Source organism: Arachis stenosperma, chromosome 1 (assembly GCF_014773155.1).
Source record: "Arachis stenosperma cultivar V10309 chromosome 1, arast.V10309.gnm1.PFL2, whole genome shotgun sequence".
NCBI classification, from domain to species: Eukaryota; Viridiplantae; Streptophyta; class Magnoliopsida; order Fabales; family Fabaceae; genus Arachis; species Arachis stenosperma.
The window spans coordinates 116,310,256-116,331,470 of record NC_080377.1 but is presented as its reverse complement, the minus strand read 5'-3'; the positions used below and the strand labels follow the sequence as shown (position 1 = coordinate 116,331,470).

The 21,215-nt window shown below is 35.6% G+C and overlaps 3 protein-coding genes across 7 annotated transcripts; 2 read left to right on the top strand and 1 right to left on the bottom strand.

Moving 5' to 3' along the window:
- The first annotated feature begins 664 nt into the window (after positions 1–664).
- LOC130967201 (uncharacterized) lies at positions 665–10,704 on the top strand. 3 transcript variants are annotated; one of them, XM_057892020.1, is made up of 16 exons: positions 665–934; positions 2,009–2,076; positions 2,800–3,325; positions 3,401–3,671; positions 4,251–4,546; positions 5,599–5,781; positions 6,056–6,799; positions 6,887–6,981; positions 7,066–7,125; positions 7,216–7,304; positions 7,500–8,051; positions 8,232–8,306; positions 8,657–8,727; positions 8,858–8,915; positions 9,287–9,548; positions 9,635–10,704. In XM_057892020.1, exons 3-16 carry the CDS (start codon positions 2,925–2,927, stop codon positions 10,336–10,338), a joined length of 3,861 nt encoding a protein of 1,286 aa, XP_057748003.1. In that variant the 5' UTR covers positions 665–934; positions 2,009–2,076; positions 2,800–2,924; the 3' UTR covers positions 10,339–10,704. The 3 variants fall into 3 exon arrangements, with proteins under 3 accessions (XP_057748003.1, XP_057748008.1, XP_057748015.1); XM_057892025.1 differs by having other exon boundaries at positions 2,009–2,114; XM_057892032.1 differs by lacking the exon at positions 665–934 and having other exon boundaries at positions 1,348–2,114.
- Positions 10,705–13,541: 2,837 nt separating this feature from the next.
- Positions 13,542–16,847, top strand: LOC130967173 (protein phosphatase 2C 50-like). Of its 2 annotated transcripts, XM_057892002.1 has the most exons (7): positions 13,542–13,690; positions 14,166–14,254; positions 14,406–14,642; positions 14,775–15,397; positions 15,495–15,851; positions 15,941–16,046; positions 16,280–16,847. In XM_057892002.1, exons 3-7 carry the CDS (start codon positions 14,549–14,551, stop codon positions 16,618–16,620), a joined length of 1,521 nt encoding a protein of 506 aa, XP_057747985.1. In that variant the 5' UTR covers positions 13,542–13,690; positions 14,166–14,254; positions 14,406–14,548; the 3' UTR covers positions 16,621–16,847. The 2 variants fall into 2 exon arrangements, with proteins under 2 accessions (XP_057747985.1, XP_057747977.1); XM_057891994.1 differs by having other exon boundaries at positions 14,406–15,397.
- Positions 16,848–17,064: 217 nt separating this feature from the next.
- On the bottom strand, positions 17,065–20,969 carry LOC130967188 (mitogen-activated protein kinase kinase 2). 2 transcript variants are annotated; one of them, XM_057892012.1, is made up of 10 exons: positions 20,886–20,969; positions 20,552–20,696; positions 20,326–20,410; positions 19,489–19,629; positions 18,713–18,937; positions 18,433–18,615; positions 18,108–18,337; positions 17,827–17,872; positions 17,651–17,746; positions 17,065–17,426 (listed from the first exon to the last, which is right to left on the bottom strand). In XM_057892012.1, the coding sequence occupies exons 2-9, from the start codon at positions 20,629–20,631 to the stop codon at positions 17,657–17,659; spliced, it is 1,080 nt and encodes a 359-aa protein (XP_057747995.1). In that variant the 5' UTR covers positions 20,632–20,696; positions 20,886–20,969; the 3' UTR covers positions 17,065–17,426; positions 17,651–17,656. The 2 variants fall into 2 exon arrangements, with proteins under 2 accessions (XP_057747995.1, XP_057747989.1); XM_057892006.1 differs by lacking the exon at positions 20,886–20,969 and having other exon boundaries at positions 20,552–20,798.
- Between the last annotated feature and the right edge of the window lie 246 nt (positions 20,970–21,215).

Here is a 21,215-nt window from a genome sequence, read left to right as displayed (position 1 = left end):
ATTTTTGTATTTTATAAGCATCAATTCAATAGTATTTTTAATGGTGTGAAATTACATCCAATAGTGAGAGATCATTCATTTTTTTTTTGATAGTTAAATTTTGGCCACAAAATATAAAAATTACTGGTCCCTGAATTTTCTCATTTTAATATTCTATTTATTATATTTTATATTAATGTCTTAAATTTAAAATTTAAAATTTAAAATTTAAGATATAAGACATTTAGAATTTAAAATTCAGAATTTAGTATTTATAATTTAAATTTTAAAATTTAAAAAGTGCATTCTTCACTTTCTCCATAATGTATTAATATTTACCGAAAAATATTTGGCATTATATATTTTCCAAAGAATTGGTTATTATTTTATTTTACAAAAATATTACATATACATAAAAAAGCAGCAATTAAATTAATTTGTATATCATCTAAACTATTGGTAAACAAGTTATTATTCAACTAAACTTTTAATTAAGAGTCCTAAAGAATTATAGAAACATGAGATATACCAAAAGATTAAATTTATTATATCATATTATAGCACATTGCATATGATTATGTGACACCATCTCAATAATCACATCACATGTTGGTAACTCATTGCCAGTTATATATACCGTATTAAAAGGTCGGTATCTCCAAAAAGCCCCTGCAAAAATGGCAACACAAATTTCCGGAAAACAGAATGTATGGGCAAAAGAGTAATATCAAATTGGTCCAATTGTTGCCGATCAAAACACCGGTCTCCTCGTCCTCCATGGCTTCGCTTCGTACGAAATTGGAGGTCCAACTCAGGCAACTCAACTCTTCGCAACATTAATTTCCCAAATTCGAAAAAAAAACCCCAAACCTTCGATTCCTTAAATTACCCAAATTCTCCATCCTCACCCAAAATTTCCCAATACCACTCTCTCATCATTGCAACGATTCAAAAGGTGTTCAATTTTGATTTCCTCCTCCGTTTATTTTTTTTCCCAGTTTTGATTCAGCTTCTAGGGTTTAGTCTCATGCAATTTTGAATGCTTTTACTTGGGTCGTGGAGGTAGTTTGTTATTTATTATTATTGTTTTTTATTTTTTTGGTTGATTCAACCCCTAGGGTTTCGTCTCTTACTTTTAATTTTTATTTATTTTTTAAATTGTGCTTCCAAGCAAATTGAGACGAAGAATATAAGGGGGAAGGGGTGTTTGCTTGCATGGAGTTGCTACACTGTATGCAACACGAACTATGCTGTTGATAGATGCAAATTTATTTTTCTGTTGATTTTTATCGGATTACCACTTTGGATAACAATTTACCAAAATTATATATTATATTATACTTTTTTTTACTATTTCATAAATTAAAAAAATTTATTGAAGTTTAGAGTGCATAGTAATCTTTGTTAATGTGCCGCCATTGGGTAATAGATTAGTAGATAATGTATTGTAGTGAACTTTAAGAGTATGAAGATGGGGTGAATTTTGGAAGGAAAATTTTTAAGCAGCAGAATGCATTTGATGTTACTGTCTGGACATTGAGAAAGTGGGTCTTTTAACTTCCTTTTTTGGTAATATTTTTTTGTGGGGTTAGAAATTGTGCTGATTATTTTAATGATTTGCATTCTGTCTGTTTTTATGCTAATGAAGCATAATTAATGTGATAGCGTTGGGGTTTGAAGTCTAGTCAGCATGACTGGGTGTAGTCATTGGTTTCCATGTGGTATGCTGTAAATAAATCTCCGTAGCATTTAGAATGTGGATGATATAGATTTTCCATGATTCAAGTTGAGCATTTATTTCTGTTAAACTATGTTCCTGTGTATGATCATGATGCTTGGTAAAGTTCTGTCAATCGGAATTGCTTGTGATTGCATTTGTGACTTGCTTGGGATGGGCTTGCTTGTCAGCAGAGCACAATACTGGCTTAGATTTGGAAAAACTTATACTCATGGTTTGTTCAGTTCATCTTTTCAATGTTTACATGGGTGTCCTTGTTAACAATATATTCCTTCATATAATAATCTGCAGCATCAAAAGATACCTACACTCACAACAAAGAGTGCTTGATGACATATTATTGCTGCTAAGACTTAAAGGTCAGTGCTTTGCATCTCGCCTGGAAAGAATATTCATGGTATTTCTCATTCCATTGTGATTGAGGTAGTTAAATTGTTTACGTAATGTGAACTGTGAAGAGAGTTGCTATGAGAACATTAGGTCATTGTCTTGTGCTATATGTTTCATTAAAAGTGAGTTTTTCGTCTCAACTCTTGGGGAGGTGTATACTGTACAGAGATGATAAAATAGTGATTTAAGGATGTGAACTCGTAAGTATTAATGGTATACCTTTTGATGACTTTTTGAGCATTTGTTTTAAGTAGTTTTTTTTATGAGAATCCGGTTGCTCTTAACTTTGAGATTTCTGTGGTTTGGTTTTTATGTTTGGAAATACCTTTATGAACATTACCACAATATGGTTTTTCTTCTTTCTGAAAAAAAAAAAAAAGAGTAAGAAAAAATACAATGGAGCAATGTGGTTGCAGTTAGGAGAATGGCATAACTTTAACTATTCAATTGAGTGCCATATGATGTCTTAGCAATTAGTGTTTAATATCTGGATTTTTTCCCCTTAAAAACAAAAAAAGGGGGGGGGGGGGCTGGAGTTGTTTCATTTTATGAATGGTGCTTTTGAGAATTACTACGTCAAGTCCTGATCTGCAGTTGCAAGACATTCATTCATTTGAAAATATTACATAAGTATCTTTGTATCTCATTAAGAAGAGTTTGATTTTTGTCTGAGATTATGTTGACCATTTCAGGTGCTTTGTCCGATTGATTTCTGGTGATTTGGATTCGCCCTTTATGTGGCTTAGTGCCATATCTTTGTCATGCATTGCTCTGTGTCTTGTAACTTTTATTCAAATGCTGTGTGCATACTAGTGCAATGGCAACATCTAGCAAGTTTGATCCAACTTCCAGTAGCCCAGATAGACCATTGTACACTGGGCAGCGTGGATCCCACATGGCTGCTTCATTAGATAGATCAGGTAGCTTCCGTGAAAGCATGGAAAGTCCTATGTTGTCTTCTGTTACAAGCATGTCAAGAAGCGGCTCTTCAGCAACACATGGGGATGTGGTGAACTTTTTCAATTGTGTGAACTTTGATCCGAAATTGTTAGCGGGAGAGCACAAGTCTAATCGTCAAATAGATTATAAACGTCATGTAAATGTTGCACTTGGAATTTCACCTGATGAATCTCCGTCTAGTTCTTCAAAAGGCAAGCTAGTACCAGAAGAAATCAAACGACTGAAGGATACCTTGTATGCAAGCCATTTGAAGGCGAGGTAGTTTTGTAGGTTTTTGCTATGTGTTAAAGTTATGCATGTATAAATAAGTACTAATATTTGATTATTTAACAGGGAACGTGTGAAAATGTTCAGTGACGCCTTATCGGTATTCCACAAGGTTTTCCCAAGTATAACTTCAAAGAAGAGATCTCGGGCTGAAGGGTTTTCTAGTGATCGATCCAATGCCATCTTAAGTGATCGGACAGTCTTGGGGCCAAGCATAAGTAAGGTCGGAATTCAAGGTCATGCAGGTACTTTTGAACTTGAGCAGCAAAAGTCAGAAGAACGGACCAAAAATCCTGTTCCTAACAAGCGCACTCGAACTTCTATGCTTGATGTCAGGGTATGTGTTTTTGGTCCGCCTCCCATTCTTTTTTGCCAGTATTAACATTGAACGGATTTGACTCCTTTAAGTAGCTCCTATTGCTTATCCCGTTCTTTACTATTCTAAAGTAAATATTGCATGTTTATAGTTGGTATAAGCTCTAGTAGTCTATTTTGGAACATTTGTTCTTCATATATACATGGAAAACTACTTTTGTTGAAGTCTATCTCTGCGAAGTTTGCTTATTAGAGCATTTATTTCTTGGTGCTCTGGAAGATATCATCCTTGTATGTAATTAGAATTCATGGAAGTATTTGTGTGTTAATATATTGTGTTGCTATCCTTTTAAGCTTGTATTCAGTGCTTCATGTGCTTTGAGTTGGTTTTTGCCGTTCGCATTTGTTCTCTGAAAGATGGAATCCAGAGAATTCTTTCTGTCTTTCTTTTTCTTTTCCCCCAGTTTTTCTGTTCTCAGATGGCATATGTGTGTTGTGGCTTTATGCCTTTATTCTTTCCATGGAGAGTCAGCTTTCATATTGGCATGGGAATTCCTTAAAACTTGTTGAATAAAGCTGATTTGTTTTTGATGAACTGCAGATGGATGTGCGAACCAATTCTCTCGTCAGGCCATCTGGACCTGTGGACAGAGAAAAGGAAATGCTACGGATTACCAACAGTGGTGCTGTTCAGGGTGAGGAACGAACCTTACCTATTGGAGGTGATGGTTGGGAAAAGTCAAAAATGAAGAAGAAGCGTTCCTGCATCAAACTAGATGGTTCTCCAAACACATTGACAAAACCTGTTAACACCTTCCAGGAGACTAAACAGGGAATGCAACAAAGACTTGTTGCTGATGGCCGGTCAAAATTAAGTAACGATTCTCATTCTTTCAGGTATGAATATGTTGTGTACATTAAGGCAGTTTTCCTTGTAGTATTTTTTTTCCCAAAATGTATGTATTGTGGAAAGATATGAAATCCTCTTCAAAAGATAAAAGCAAAAGAGCTGGAAGGCAAGAAAACAAAAAGAAGGCGAAAATAAATAAATAAAATACTTTTAGCAGCTCTCTTGGTAAGTTGGTAGGATGTGTGAAATTTGTGCCATACACAAAAATTTGAGTTTGGTTAAGCTCTAGACATATCTATGTAACTCCAATTTTTCAAAGCAGGCAATATATAAATATATAACTAACAAAATTATGCTCACAGTATATACTAAAAGCAGATGAAAAGTAAATACTCAATACATTTTTCATTTCGATATTTAGAAGGTCATTTTAATTTTCTTATAAAATTAGGAAAAAATTGTGGGGCAGCCATACTGTACATCATGTTGTAGATCCATTGGTAACCATGCTGAAGATACAGCGCATAAAAATGCCTTACTTGTGAACTTGCACCGTATTCTGCTAATGTAAATTTAAACTTCTACATTTTTCCGGCGGCGTTGTATACACCATTATTCTTTTAAAGGTTCTTTGCCATTCACTTATTCTAATGCTAGATATTAGGTGGTCAAATCAAATGGTAAAAGTAAATGAAATTTGATATGGTAAGAATCTTTCTATTGTGTTTGGATACAAATTGAATAGCGACCCCTTCTTTTGGTTGATGCTAATTTGTTAAAATTTTCCTTTTATGGATATCTATATTAATTGAAGAATAAAATTAATTTGTAGGAGACAACTGTTTGGGGGTTGTCTCCAGATAGTGTATATGCAAAAGGATTTACTTCAAAACTCACATGATTTTGATTATTATTGTGAGTACTTTGCTAGGTTGTTTCTGATTATAAAGATCAAAATTCGCATATTGAACATATCATGTACTGTTTTTCTTGCTATGAGCAGGAGCTTTTTTTCCTTTTTTTTTAATGATTCAATTCCGTTTTGATTATCCTGATATGATCTAGCCTAAAAATACAATATTTTTCTGTCTTTCTGTAGGCCGGGGGTATCTAATGGAACTGTTGGAAGTGGAAAATCAGATGGCATCTCTCAACAGACTGGGTTGGCCATCCGTACCTCTACCCCTAGAAATGACCAAGATAATGGTTCCCTTGTCAATGAGAGGCGGGGTCGTCCTGCTAGTTCAGACAAGGAAAAGGTGAACTTCAAAGCTGTTAACAAGTAAGTGCAAATCAGTGAGCCCTTTTTTTGTTTTATAGTTCTACGCTTCTTTTGGTTATAATTATCATCCTTGATGACATCCCCCCCCCCCCCCCCCCCCCCAAAAAAAAGTTTGTCGCCGCTGCTTGCTGCTTTCTCCTAATTTTCTTGTTTTGTGTAGGGTTGTTCAGTTTTTTCTTCATTGTGTGCTCTGACGCCTTGTGACTATTGTTCAAATGTCTTTTGATATTTATTTTGTAATTTATTCAATGTCTATGCTTTGTTCTATGCACAGGGCAACTGTTCGAGATGAATTTAATTCTGCTAGCCCCACCTCTGGTACAAAGATGAATTCTGCTATTCGGGCCCCACGATCAAGTTCTGGAGTTGCCCCCAAGTTGTCACCAGTTGTCCATAGAGCAGCTGTTCCTAATGACTGGGAGCTGTCTCATTGCACCACAAAGCCTCCTGCTGGTGTTGGTACAAACAATCGCAAACGTGTGGCATCAGCACGGTCATCTTCCCCACCTGTTGTTCACTGGCAAAGGCCGCAAAAGAGCTCTCGCACTGCTAGAAGAACAAATTTCATGCCCAGTGCTTCAAATAACGATGAAGCTCCTTCTTCGGATGCTGTCTCTGATGTGGCTGGTAATGATGCTGGGCTAGGATTTGCTAGACGCTTGGTTGGCAATTCGCAACAAAATAAATTAAAAGGCGATACTTCATCTTCAGCTGCCTTATCTGAAAGTGAAGAGTCAGGGATGGCTGAGGTTAAACCACCAAAAGAGAAGAGCAGGAAATCAGAAGAGATTGAACAGAAAGGTGGACAAAACATTCAAAAGGTGTCTAACTTGGTCTTGCCAACAAGAAAGAATAAGATTATATCTGGAGAAGAACATGGAGATGGTGTTCGAAGGCAGGGAAGGACAGGACGGGGTTTTACTGCCTCAAGGTCTCTGGTGCCAATGACATCTGAAAAGCTTGGAAATATTGGAACTGCAAAACAACTTAGAAGTGCAAGACTAGAGAAGAATGAGAGGTTAAACTCTCTGTTTGAATAGTTTAAGTTGTTCAGTGATTTTTTGGTTGCACATTAACGTTTTATTGCTTTTATGAATCCTTGCAGCAAGGCAGGTCGTCCACCAACTAGGAAACTTTCTGACCGTAAAGCCTATGCACGTCAGAAGCCTACTGCTGTTAGTGCAGCAGCAGACTTTATTGGTACTAGTTCCTGTTTAAGATCAATTGACTAAAGTTTTCACTGTGACTGCATGTAGTTATTCACCTTTGGTTTTAATGGTTTAGTTGGGTCAGAAGATGGACATGAAGAGCTGTTGGCTGCTGTAAAGGCTGTTATCAACTCTGGTATGTGTCTTACTTTATACTATCTTATTTGTTGCCCATATGTGTTCCTCTGGTGGAGTAATTTTGAAGAGAAAAAAAATATTGGTGCAGCTCGTGCCTTTTCCAGCCCGTTCTGGAAGCAGATGGAGCCTTTCTTCAGTTTAATATCTGAGGATGATATTGCTAACTGGAAGCAGAAGGTACTTTTCTTCACCTTTAGAAAGAGTGGCAAGTTTCTTTTGCTTATAATGCTCTAATGGTCTGTAAATAAACTTTTTGTTGTCAATTAAAGCATAACTAAATTTACTCGAGAAGTTGGATTTTTTGAGAGAAAGCTGTAATAGGACCAAATTAATCAAATTTTGATACTTTTTAACATGTCATTTGGCATGTAGGAAAATCTTGAATCAAGCACACCGATGCACACTGATGAAACCATTGGTAATGGATTTGGGCTGAATGGCTTTGAAAGAGATGTTGGCCTTGATGCTCAAAGGAGTACTGGAATTATTGCAGAGCAGTTACAACCATCTAAAGGAGATCATAGTTCAACTCCTCTCTATCAAAGGCTTATAGCAGCATTAATCTCAGAGGATTGTGATAGTGGAGGTGAAGATTTCAAGTTTGATGCATACGATGCTGAATTTGAGACCGACGGGGAGTTTGAATTGAGTGGCTTGGATTATCGATCACGAACTGATTTTCAGTTTTGTTGTCCTTCTGCTTATAATGGTTATCGGATTTTTGGGAATCCAGAACATAATGAAGGTGAAAATGATGTAGTTCGTATTCCATCAACTGGGTTAAATTCAAGCCTTGCTAACTCTGTAAATGGGTTACTCCATGATAAAGAATCAAGATGTTCAGAGCTGCAATATGATAGCTTAGATATTAATGATAAGCTTCTTTTGGAGCTTCAAAGCATTGGAATTGCCCTGGAACCAGTGGTAAGCTTATCTGCCAAATCCGATGAATTTAACTAAACTGTTCTGGTTTGTTCTGCATTCCAACTGGAAGTCTTCTTATTGATGTAGCCATTGGATTTATTGTAAGATGTTTTTGGTTTTTATAATTAAATCTTTTTGCATGCTAGTATGATGCTTATTGATTTGCTTTTCTTTTTCAAGCCTGAAATGTCACACACAGATGATGAACGAATAATGGAGGAGATTGCTAGGGTAGAGGAGCTTTACCAAGGACAGGTACTGAATGAAGCTGAGGCCAAGTTATATATTTACCCATACTTAGGATTTCTTGTAATAGTTATACATTCAATATTTATGTTAGTTTGGTAAGATGGTAATCAGAAGCGGGGCCCTTATGGGGGCATGCGGGAGAAGGGAAGGGAAGGGAAAGGAAATTAATATGAAGGGAATTTTTAGGAATCTTATTCTTACCATGCCACTCTCCCCACATACTAACTGACATGGGACTATCATTCTCCAAGTTTATTGTAAATATGTGGGCTTGGCTCAGAAGTTCATTCAACATTGAAATTAACCTCATTTTTAATATGCAATTCACTTTTTGATCTTGCTTCTTGAATATTCAGGTTTCCAAGAAGAAAGGCATGCTAGATGGATTGTTGAATTCTGCCACAGTGGGAAAAGAACTTCTAGAAAAGTAATTGCAGCGTCATTTATGATTTATTTGTTTTGAATAAAAAAAAGTTACTTATACCCTTATCATTTGCTTAGTTTAAGAATTTTTAGCCTACAATACGCTCATGAAAATGCTAATTTCTGGTTAACAGGGATTTTGAACGACGTGCCATGGAAAAACTCATTGTAATGGCTTATGAGAAGTACATGGTAATCTTCCTAACATATAGTGTGATTCCCCTTATTCATAGTATATAATGTTACCATTTACTACTGGAAAGAGGGAGTAAATATCAAGATATAAATTCAGACATGATATATTGACATATTCCAAGGAATTACGAGCATTAGGGGAATTTTACCTGTGGTAGCCAACTAGGCTCAAGCCTTGGAATTCAGTGGACTCTGTATACTGATGGTTTGGATTACCTTTTTATGTTATCATTAGGAAAAAAAAACTTCCTGTTGGAGAGGCAGTGGATATGCATCTTTACCCGTGATTGAAGGGGCTGTTTCTGTGCCTAAAACTTGTGACCATTAGGTCATATGGCAAAGTGTACTGACAAATGATTTATTGACAGGCTTGTTGGGGTCCTGGTACCTCGGGTGGGCGAAATTCAAGCAACAAAATGGCCAAGCAAGCTGCATTGGGATTTGTTAAGCGGACATTGGAACGGTGCCATCAGTTTGAAGATACAGGCAAGAGCTGCTTCAGTGAGTCTTCCTTCAAGGATATGTTCGTTGCTGCTGCTACCCAGCTTAATGCTGTCCGGCAATTAGATGGAATGGAGGCTGAATCCTCAAAACCATATGTTTCTCCCCTTACTCTGGAAGCAAGAACAGGTGCGTTCTGCATTACTTTATTTAATAGCTGCTCTAATCTGCTTGTGTTGGCTGTGTTAAGTGCCATCATTTTGTTTCTTTTGCAGCCTCCATGGGTTCACAGCAGAGCCCTTCACAATTTAGTCAGAATTTAGATAATCATGAGCTAAGTTCATCAGATATGTTCCCTGCTATAAATCATTCATCTGAACAAAATGGTGGGAAGGAGGACCTCTGGTCAAATAGGTTGAAGAAGAGGGAATTGTCCCTTGATGATGTTGGTGGTACAATAGGTACTTCAAGTGCTCCTGGCATTGTAAGTTCTCTAACAAGCAGTGCAAAAGGAAAGAGAAGTGAGAGGGATAGAGATGGAAAGGGACATGGCAGAGAGGTGCTATCTAGAAATGGAACTACAAAAGTTGGTAGGCCTGCATCATCCAGTGCTAAGGGAGAAAGAAAATCCAAAGCAAAGCCTAAGCAGAAAGCAACACAGCATTCTGTTTCAGTCAATGGCCTCGTTGGCAAGTTATCAGAGCAGCCTAAAGCAGCATTCCCATCTAGTTCAAAATCAAATGAAACGTCTACTAATAGCAATGCCAAGGAAAAGGATGAGTATGGCTTGGGTGGTTTGGATGAACACGAGCCTATAGATTTGTCCAACCTACAGCTACCAGGAATTGATGATCTTGCTGACCAAGGTCAGGATCTTGGTTCATGGTTGAATATTGATGACGATGGATTACAAGATAACGATTTCATGGGCCTTGAAATTCCCATGGATGACCTTTCAGACTTGAATATGATGGTCTGAAGCTGCTTTCTTTGTATAGTCCTGTTCATTATACCAATAACAAAGGAACAAAGTACTTATAAGAAATGACTAGTCACATAGGATAGTCTTATGGCTAATCCTGTCCACAATTAGGTTATATAGATTCTTTGGTAGACTCTCCAAGTTGGTTTTGAGTGACCTTTCCATCTGTTTCAGATTTTGCTCATGTCGAAATTCGTGACTTCCACTGTAAAGATCTTTTTGTTCTAGGTACAATTTAGTATTTCTAGTAGATTATATGTTAGCCACAGTACCCTGGTTGTAGCTCTTACAAATCAGAGACAAGGCCCCTTGTACATACATTTAATATTTCTAATAAAATCAGCTTTTCATTTTCTGCAGTAACATCAGGTTGAAATCTTCTGTTGGCCTTTTCAAGCCCTTCCCCCCTTCTTCCCTTTATCATTTTCCCTTTTATTCTGAGCATAGGATTTTTGTTGGTACTTTGAGCTCTGCAGATATGAAGTTGAGTTGTTTATGTATCCAGGTGCAGTCCAGATTTTTAACTTTTGTGCAGAAAAGCGGTGGCATTTATGCTTCATCAGATTAGCAGATTCTGGTTAACTTTCATCATCAGGGTGTTGGATTTATTATCTGCAAGAATAAAGCGCTCTGTTTCTATGTTTTTCAATTAAAGGTTTTGAAAGTAAACCTGGTTTACACATTTTGCCTGATCTTTTAATAATCATAAAAGATCATTACAAAGCATTGAGAGTTCAGATATCCTTGTTGACTCAAGATGTTGAAGATTAACCAGGCATCTTGTTGGTAAGTAAACTCAGATATTCTTGGCAGGATTAGTGCTTGGACAAATTTTTTATTTAAGTAATTGAGCTGCAAGCTGAATCCTTCATGGAATTCCCAGTTTCATATCATTTTCTAAGTTCTGATATGATTTTAGTTAAACAATCTTGCTGTGATCTTGTAGAAAAATTCGGTTGGAACATAAATGTTCAAGTTAACTTGGATGGCATGTTGTCCATGTATAACTTCACTCACATGATTGTCTTTCTCCTTACACTTGAGTTCCTCATGATATATTTGACTTGATGCTGCTGCTGGAGTCAGGTTTTTGCTCTATATATTGGGACTTGATGAGAATCTGTCAGAACCTTTGACATTTATCCAAGAAACCCTTGAAGAACCTTTCTGGTGTTTCTTCTAACAGACATAGGGATCATGTTCTTCCTTGTTAACTATCCAATAATATTCTTTTTTTTTTTGTTTCAATTAGCAAAATCTTTATTTCAATTTAATGGCATTAAACATAGTAACATGCAGAAAGAGAAGACATAAGAGAGAGAAAGGGATGAATGATTGGAGGAGTGAATATGATATGGTCGGTTGGTCAGCTCCCAAGATGGAGAGAGAGAGAACACGTGGAGACAAACTGAAGGCTGTTGAACCTCTCTTCATCTGTCACTGCCTTTCGGCACAAACCTATATGCATAAATAATGCTAACAGCATTAAGGAATGATGACATCATCATCATCTGTATATGAAAAAAACAATTCTAATATTTATATTTTTTATTTTTAACAACAAACTTTTAAACATTATTTTTTTATTTAATAACTTAGGAGATGTTCATAATAATTATAATTAAAGACTTATCATTAGGAGAATGAATTATTTCTCCAACAACCTTACATTGAAGAGAAAGAGGTTAAAGACTTGAAGAGAATCTGTAGGATATATCTTCTTAGAAGCATGGGAGTGGCAAATGCCAATGTTGTACGCGTCAACTGTCACTGCTTCACTTCACTTTGTTACGTTTGGTTTTATAATTCACAGGTTTTTGTTGTCTCTGTCAGTTCATGCATCTCTCTCTTACAACATTACCTCATTCTCTCTTTTCTATATACAGCAAACCTTTTTCTTCCATTTTTTCCATTTGCACGCACCCCATCTGCACCTATATATTTATTTTATTGTTTTTTATTATATAATAATTTCGTACATCTCCCTTGGTGCTGAGCTTCTCGATTCTCTCGCCCATGCACGTGGCCTCCTCGTACTGGCCTTTCTGCTTTTCTTTCCTTGTTTTCCGAAATTTTCCATTATTCTATTTAATAATACAATAACACACCTTAAAAACAGTCATTAAAATTATTTAATAATATATTTTTTTATAAATATATATGTAATTTAATTATTTTTTATATATATTTATATTTTAATATGTATTTTATACGGATGATCGACTTTAAGATTGCGTTTGTTTCTAAGAACAGGATAGAACAAGACACTGAAAATAAGACAGGACAAAACACTGATGTACAGATACACAAAATATTGTGTTCTTGTATCTTGTTTGGTAATAAACTAGAACAAATTATAAAAATCCAATTTATTCTCATTTTTTTCATTCAAAAAAATTTGAAATAAAAAATATAATCATAAAAAATATAATTATAAAAAATTAACAAGAATAATGAAAGAAAAATAAAAAATAAATTGTGTTCCTTGTTAGTGTTTGTGTCTTTTCTGTCAGGACACAAAATACTGAACAGTGTTCTAAACAAACGCAGCGTAATTGTTAGCTTTAAATTTTAATATACATATAGTATAATCGATATAATAAAGTTTTTTTAAAATAAAAAAAGTTTTTAGAAGTAATATATTTTAATGAAAAATTCGAAATAATTATTGATTAGCAATGTATTTAAGTAAAGCGATGTTGTCGATTGTTCAACATTTGATCTTTGATTAATTAATAAATTAGCTAATGATGACTATGCTTGTAATAATAAAAGATACTATGGTCCGTCCATAATGGATGAAAGAGAGAAGGGGTTGAATTTAAAGATTAGAATGACTTCCACGTCTTAATCTTGTATTGGTAGTTTAAAAAAATGCTTTCTTTAAATAATGATGTAACCAAACTCATCAACCAAAACACAAAAGATAGGGCTAGGTGTCAATTTCTTGCATAATCCTACCATAGCAGAAAGAGAATAAAATAATGTCATGCCTAATTACATAATACATTTTACTTTTTTGCTTTTACTTTTTCATTCTAAAGAATTTTGAAAATTTCCAACATAAGGAAAAATAAGACACGTGTTGCGTATTAAATTATTTATGTTACTAAATTTATTTATTTTCCAAAGCTGAAACTCCTTTCTTTTTCTTATCAGAAAGAATAAAAAACTCCTGAAGGAAATAAATACTTTGTGCTTTCATTTCATTTTCCTAACTTAATTACTAAATAACCAATAACAACAACAATAATAACAATAACTGCATATACTTGAGGCTTTCTGTTCTGTTTCCTCCTCCTTCATTCCCTTCCTTGGCTTTACATGCACTACCTTTCATTTTGAGAAGGTAAGCAAAACAATTCAGATTACTAATATGTTATGCCCTTTAACTGTTTGTTTTTATTCCTTAGAGATAAATCTAAGAGCACTAAGGAATGAAATCTAGGAATAGTTCATGATAGATATAACGAAGGGACCTAGTGGGATTGGAGTTGTTGACATGACCAATATTTGCAATCAATATGCTTTTGAGGGGTTGAGGTGGTCTTGTTGTAGTTGACACATGAAAGGAACATAATTGTCGATACCATGGGGAGTTATGTTCAATGGCTGATGTTGGATATCTCAGATCTAGGGAACGTCTCTCTTCTCATATTTCTGCTATTTGTTTCGTATTTTATTTCTTATTTTTGTTTCCAATGAACCCATTTCCTTTGTTCCTGTTTTTGTTTGAGAGAGAGAGACAAAACATTTACTGACTTTTGTCAATTATATGATGATTCTGGTTCAATAAATAATAAATTGCCTGTGTATCCTTCCAGGGATCAGAGGGCTGGTGTGGAGTTAGGAATATAAGGTTTTGGAGCACCACTTGTGCCCTCTTACATTATAGGATCAAGGCCAAAATCAGGTGAATTTCACAAAAGGATCTAGTGTGTTATTCTTGCATCAGCTTTTCTGCTTCAATAAATGTAGCCTTTTGAATGAGTCTTGTTACACTGTATTTAATTTTAGTGCCTCTAGGGAAGGTTGTCTCTAAACTTGTTGATTACTTGTCTTAGGAGCCTTATTGTTGCCTTTGATGCTGATTGAGCCATAGAAAAGAGGATTAAGGGAAAAGCAAGGGAAAAAGTGGTTAAAGGCTTTGCATAGCTTATTGGATACTATAGAGGATAAGGCTATTGCTACAAGGCAAAGTAAACAAATGGAGGAAATATCTTCTAGTGTTGCAGTGCCATTTACAATTGGGAACTTGATTCAGAAGGAGTCAGCAGTGGCAACCCACGTGGAGATAACTGGTATAAAGCTTATGGCAAATACTGCTGCAGCTTTAATATTAAATCCTTCAGTTGAAGGTTGCCAACCATATTCTGTTGGAAGTGATAATCATTCTGATGTTAGTCTCAAACATCAAATTACGGTATCTGCAGAGATGAAGGAGAATGAAGTTGGAGCTGCCGTTGTCTCAGAAATGGTTATTGAATGTGACAGTAATTGGGTCTTGAGAGAAAGCCATAACCCACCAAGGAAGGAAGATGAATTCATGCTGGCTGTGGATTTTCATTGTCTACATAGTTCAAGCTCCAATGACAAACGCAGCCCCTCTGGGGAGGAAGCTGCATCCTTGAAGGCCATTTATTCTGAGATAGATTCGCCAGTTATCATAGGGGTTGATGATAAAATCTATGCTGAGTATGGATTAAACAAGACACATCCAGCACTGCAGCCAGAGGAGAACACAGTTTCTGTTGCAATGGATCTTGAGAGTGAGGATCCAAGGGGATTGGATGGATCTGATCCAAAGTTTTGTGCTGCACCTCTTGATCAGTCTAACAGAACAAGCAACCCGAATGCTTCGGAAGTGAGTAGTCGTGTTCTCTGTGGTTTTTCATCAATCTGTGGAAAAAGACCAGAGATGGAAGATGCTATAGCTGTTAAGCCTAAACTTCTTCAAGTTCCTTCAAAGATGCTAACAGATAGCCATGTGAACGATAACACAATATGCTCATTAGCCCACTTTTTCGGTGTCTATGATGGACATGGAGGCTTTCAGGTATTAGTTAAAAATCACTATCAAAATAAAATTATACAACTTTTATTGAAGTCTGACACTAACTGGATTTTATTTTTTTGTTCTTTTTGGTTGGTAGGTTGCCAATTACTGCCGGGAACGCCTGCATTCAGCTTTGATTGAGGAGATAGAAGCTGCACAATCAAGTTTGGCAGAAACAGAACTAGGAGATTGTTTACAGGACCATTGGAAGAAAGCATTTGTAAGTTGCTTTCAGAAAGTAGATGATGAAGTTGGAGGAATTCGAGCTGGTAATGGCAGAAATAACAGTGGTGGAGCAGAGTCTACGATTGAACCAATTGCTCCTGAGACTGCTGGCTCCACTGCAGTGGTTGCCATATTGAGTCAATCACACATAATAGTCGCAAATTGTGGGGATTCAAGAGCCGTCTTGTATCGTGGAAAAGAAGCCATTCCATTGTCTGCTGACCACAAAGTAAGGCACTTCTTTCTATTTTCACAATGTTTTTCATGAGTTAAAAATTGGAGCCATCTGATAGAGGAGACTTTACTTCATGTTTGCAGCCAAACAGGGAGGATGAGTGGGCAAGGATAGAAGCTGCAGGAGGAAGGGTCATACATTGGCAAGGGTACCGAGTTCTTGGCGTTTTGGCAATGTCAAGATCCATAGGTATGTATTTGCCTTTGGCATCTCTGCAGCATATTTATGTCAATGTAGTTGGATTTGAAGTGATGCTAGTTACTGTAAACTTTTTCTTGTTAAGGGTTATGGTTTCTAGTAAAATGAATAAAATGGTACAGCCTTTGTATAGGATACTACGAAAAAGTATTTCTTTTTTTGCTACAAAATATAGCATTTAGTTTCTTGCAATTAGTCTAATCATCTTAGTTCTTGTCCAATAGGTGATAGGTACTTGAAACCATGTATTATTCCAGAACCGGAAGTGAAGTTTGTGCAACGGGAGAAACATGACGAGTGCCTTATTCTAGCTAGTGATGGTTTATGGGATGTGGTGACAAATGAAGAAGCCTGCGAAGTTGCACGGAAGAGGATCCTTCTTTGGCACAAGAAGTATGGCGAGAATGCGTCAATGACCGAACAAGTTGAAGAAGGAGTTGACCCTGCAGCTCACTCTGCTGCAGAGTATCTCTCTAGACTTGCCCTCCAAAGGGGAAGCAAAGATAACATATCTGTAATTGTGATAGACTTGAAGGCTCAAAGAAAAATTAAGAGAAAAGCATAAGCAAAATACATGTTATCTAGCATTAAGTTTTACATATGTAATATCTTCAACTACTATCCTATTGATTTTCAGTTTTTTTTTTTTTTTTTGGCAGTATTAAGTATTAACACATTTAGCCCGCCAGTTTTTCACAGGGCTAAGTAAGTTATGTATGCTAAATTTGCATTGTACAATGATACCTTCACCTTGGATAAGTTATCTTTATGACTATCAGAGCTTTCCAAGAATAAAAAATTTGAGAAGTTTAATTACTAACTTTTCTTCATAGATGTTCAAATGATCAGAACATAGTTCTAAACTTATGGCAACCACACTTTTGTTTGATTATAAGCATTTCCGAACAATTTGATAAGGTTTAACCAAATACAAAAGTCACAAACATAGCTTGAATGAACCTTCAGCCAGAAGTGCAGGTTTTAAAAGACTAAAGAATAGCTAAAAGCATTGTGAATTCATATCTTTAATTCTTATTTCCATTAGCACAGCCCGAGAGAACTTATGTGTATTAAAAGTTTGAGCGCCATATAATTTCAACAGTTTTGGTAAATCCTAGTGATATGATTTGTTGCAAAATCATTCGGAGGTCAAACATTTTGTTGCAAATGATCCCTAAAACTTGAATTTCAGAATTAAAATTCCTCATGAACAGCCAACTGTTGCAATTTCTTGGCCCTTACATAAAGAGCTTCTCAACAAACTCTTGAAATTCAATCACTCAATAATAAAATACAGAATTTTTAGACATAACCCAGGAACTGCCTCTGAATTTGACTCATCTGCTACCACTGCCCATATGCCAAGCAACCCTACAAAATAAATAAATACATTAATATATAATGAAATATCAGTATCTTAAATCCCATCATTTGTAGTCCATGAAACTATGTCTGAAAAAAGATTATATTGCCTTAAAAAATAATGTTTCAGCCTCCTGGGCAACCTAGGACATGCTTTCATAAAAAAGGATCCTTCTAATTGAAGATAAGGGCTCGAAAACATAACCATGTATATATATAACCATAGTGCATACCAAAATTTATAAGGTTGCGAGTGGAGATCCTGCGTTGGAGAAGTATGCTCCAAGATCTATATGCAAGTCATCGTACATGCTGACAAAAGGATGTCCCTGGAGTTTCAATCAGATATATTGTGTCAGGAAGATGATTTTGTGCATGGTAAAAGCTAAGAATCAAGATTTATTCCTACCATGAGTTCCTGAGCTGTTAGTCTATCCTTCGGGTCTTTCTGTAAGCTAAACGAAGAGGAGATCGAAAAGGAAGATTAGAAGTCTCATAAGAATCACACAATGACAAGAAATTTAAGAAAAAACTTTTACTATTGTTATTCATTTATAGACATTCTACAAAATTATAGGCTCCTCAAGCATCCAAGCTAATTTCATGATGACTTCTAAGAAAAAACTAGTGTTATTTAATGTCTTATTTTATTCTCTTTTGGCATGTTACTTAGTCAAAAGTATCACATACCATGCTGATATAAATGAGCAAAATTCTGCAGAAAAGTGTTCTGATGGAGCAGTAGGAGGAGGTTTATCTACAATGGTTTCAATTAGTTCGAAAATACTATCCCATCTCTCACTTTGATCTGGTGGTGTGTATGGAAACCTCCCCATAGCACACTCGAGCAATATTAATCCCAAGCTCCATATATCACTTTTGTAGTTATAGCCACGCTGGCTACCGTTGATCCTCTCCGGCTGTAAAATTGGTAGAGCGGATGTTAAATTCCATGCAACAGTTTACAACTTGGTGATCAGAGAAAAATGACAAATATATTGCATATAATACTTACAGACATATAGTTGAATGTGCCGATGAAAGTATTTGCTTGACCGGATGTACTTTCCATAATTGCACTCACACCAAAATCAGTAATCTTTACTTCACCTCTATGATTTATCAACAAATTAGAAGGTTTCAAGTCTCTGTGGATGATATGTTTTTCATGGTGAAGATACATTAATCCCTTTAGCACCTACATAAAAAATAAAAGAAATGGACGCAATCAGATTCGGGATTCAGAGAAGAGAATTTTGGGGGAAAAACTGAAGTATAGTTTCTGACTTCCTCACCTGTTTACAGATGGCTGCAAGATTAGCCTCTGGAATTGTTTTGACTTTCTTCAGAAGATCCGCTAAGGACCCTCCATCCATGTACTCTAAGATGATTGATATAACACCATTGGCATAGAATGACTGGTAGCAGACAACAACATAAGGACATTGTGCTGATTGATTAATTTTCAGCTCCTGTGCTATCTGCTTTCGCATAGACTCCTCGATATTCATTTGAATTTCCTGTATTGAGAAGAAATCATGCATAAGTGATAGTAGACCATAGTGGATAACAGCATTAAGGAAGAAGTTAGTTCATCAGTTCAATTACTTTGTAAAAATTATTATATAGAAGCAGCAGCATTTCAAGCTACTAAACTAGATTGCTAACTTACAAGCATGCAGAGAAACAACTGAAATTTTAAAAATACTAAAAAGCAAATAGGGAAACCATTACATGAGATATGTTACCCCATCACTTGCCCTATTTCATGTCCCAGAATATCAAATCCCAATCAATGCTTTAACCAACTACTTGAATGTAATTGAGTTACCCATGATGAAATTAAATCATCATACTCTAAAGAAAAGAACATTTTCTGAAATTTAACATAGCATGCCCCCTAAAGTGGCATGGAAATTGAATGAAAATAGCAAGTTTTGAATGCCAGTGTTCAGCGAAATCAACATGATGGAGATGGAAAGATGATATGTTATGCGCTAGACATTGCCAATACAAAAAGATAAACCAATAAGGTAAAAGAAAAAAAAGTAGCAGTATGCATCGAGTATACCTTTAATGCAAAAAACTGATTAGTCCATTTATGTTGCACCAACTGCACAACCCCTCCAGTTCCTTTTCCAACCACTTTGATTGTGTCTATATCTGCCAAACTTAGCTGGTTGTCTATCGGCATGATCGGGTTTGGAGGTGGCTGATAATATGACATATTATGGCCATATATTAACATAGAGTGGGAGAAATCAGCCAGCATATGTATTGTGCATTTGTGACAAAAATATGAAAAGACAAAACAAAAGTGCAGGAATCCAATCTTTAAACCATGCCCTCAATATATTAAAAAGCATAATTCTGGGAGTTAGATTTCATTATAACTACATGTGTGGAGTTTAACATGAACAAGTTTGAACTGAGACACTCAAAAAGTTTAAATGGAATTGAAATGAAGGTCAAGAACAAGTTTATTTCGTGCTCGTGAATTGAGTGACTTCAGCTGAGCAAAATGCATAATTTTATGCAGCTTGAGTCTCCATTTAAAGAGAAAGCAATCAAGAGGAGAAATTATAACAGAAATTAAATTATGTAACAATATCTGCTTCAGTTCAAAACAGTAGCAAAAGCTAAGAAATATGCTCCATTTGGGTTTGGAAGCCTAGAAACAAGGAACTTAATAGAAAATTTAGGAATCCCTTCACATCACAGAAGACAATTCATAGATCCAATATATGAAATGCAGCAGAATAGTTGGACAAACAACTAACCAATCCAATTGGATATTGTATTCAAGGAAAAAAACCACACAAACACAAACACATCAGGTGCAAAGATAAGAACATATAGAAATAAAAAATAAAAAAGGGAAAAGATTTGAGATAGAGAAATAAGTTACAGGCTCCACTTCACTCTGAGAAACAATTCTAACTCCATCCCTGTTGACAAGCAGATCCCCATCTTTAAAGGTTCCACTTTCAGTCCTGCAATTTTCACATCCCATAATACAAACAAATCCCAGTTAGTCAAAAACACAAACACATAACAATCACATTCAATTACATATGCAGAGAGAGAGAGAGAGAGAGAGAGAGAGAGAGAGAGAGAGAGAGAGAGAGACTCACAGGAACTTGGAAAAAGAAGCTTGATCAGATGAAGCAGGGACAGAGAGCTTGAGACTGGGGCCCAGAAGTCCTTTCCTCATAGTGATGATGATTATGGCACTCTCTGATGATGGAGATAACTCACTACCTCTTTCAGAGTTTCTCACTTGGTTTTTAAAGGAAGAAAAGAAATAAACTTTAATAGTAAAAGACTCTATATAAATAGTAACAGCTAAAAAAACATTATATATGCTAAAATTTTAGTTAAAAATGAGAGCTTTGTTGGGGAATTGAGGTACTAGAAAAAAATAAATTTGTGAAAATGATATGATTGGTTGAGTGAGAGAGCAGTCACCATTGACGAGCAACTGGGGTGGGAGATGGAAAAGAAGCAGCTTTGAAGATGGAGACTGTTTGTTGACTTTTCATCATTTTTTGTTTGTTCTCTTTCTCCGTTTCTTAATTCTTGTCACACTTCCAAAATTAACACAGTATGTAATATATGACTCATTTGATATTTTAAAGAGTTTAATTTTAATGCACTAAGATCATAAAATATTTTATACGATTTGTGTAATTATATTTATTTTTTTTAAATAATTATTTATGTAATTAGTATAAAAAATTGTGGCTTTATGTAATTGAATGTATGCATTAAACTACTTTATGTTAACAATGTATTAAA

What these genes read in the sequence shown, in the direction of transcription:
- LOC130967173 (XM_057891994.1), top strand. Translation starts at nt 14,549, where the DNA reads ATGGAGGAAATATCTTCTAGTGTTGCAGTGCCATTTACAATTGGGAAC. An exon ending in ATGGACATGGAGGCTTTCAG is followed by an intron (nt 15,398 to 15,494) that starts GTATTAGTTAAA and finishes TTTGGTTGGTAG; the next exon opens with GTTGCCAATTACTGCCGGGA. An exon ending in CATTGTCTGCTGACCACAAA is followed by an intron (nt 15,852 to 15,940) that starts GTAAGGCACTTC and finishes TCATGTTTGCAG; the next exon opens with CCAAACAGGGAGGATGAGTG.
- LOC130967201 (XM_057892020.1), top strand. Translation starts at nt 2,925, where the DNA reads ATGGCAACATCTAGCAAGTTTGATCCAACTTCCAGTAGCCCAGATAGA. An exon ending in TTGCTAACTGGAAGCAGAAG is followed by an intron (nt 7,305 to 7,499) that starts GTACTTTTCTTC and finishes TTTGGCATGTAG; the next exon opens with GAAAATCTTGAATCAAGCAC. An exon ending in AGGAGCTTTACCAAGGACAG is followed by an intron (nt 8,307 to 8,656) that starts GTACTGAATGAA and finishes TTGAATATTCAG; the next exon opens with GTTTCCAAGAAGAAAGGCAT.
- LOC130967188 (XM_057892012.1), bottom strand. Translation starts at nt 20,631, where the DNA reads ATGAGGAAAGGACTTCTGGGCCCCAGTCTCAAGCTCTCTGTCCCTGCT. An exon ending in ATCAGTTTTTTGCATTAAAG is followed by an intron (nt 18,938 to 19,488) that starts GTATACTCGATG and finishes TTCTCAATACAG; the next exon opens with GAAATTCAAATGAATATCGA. An exon ending in GCACATTCAACTATATGTCT is followed by an intron (nt 18,338 to 18,432) that starts GTAAGTATTATA and finishes CCAATTTTACAG; the next exon opens with CCGGAGAGGATCAACGGTAG.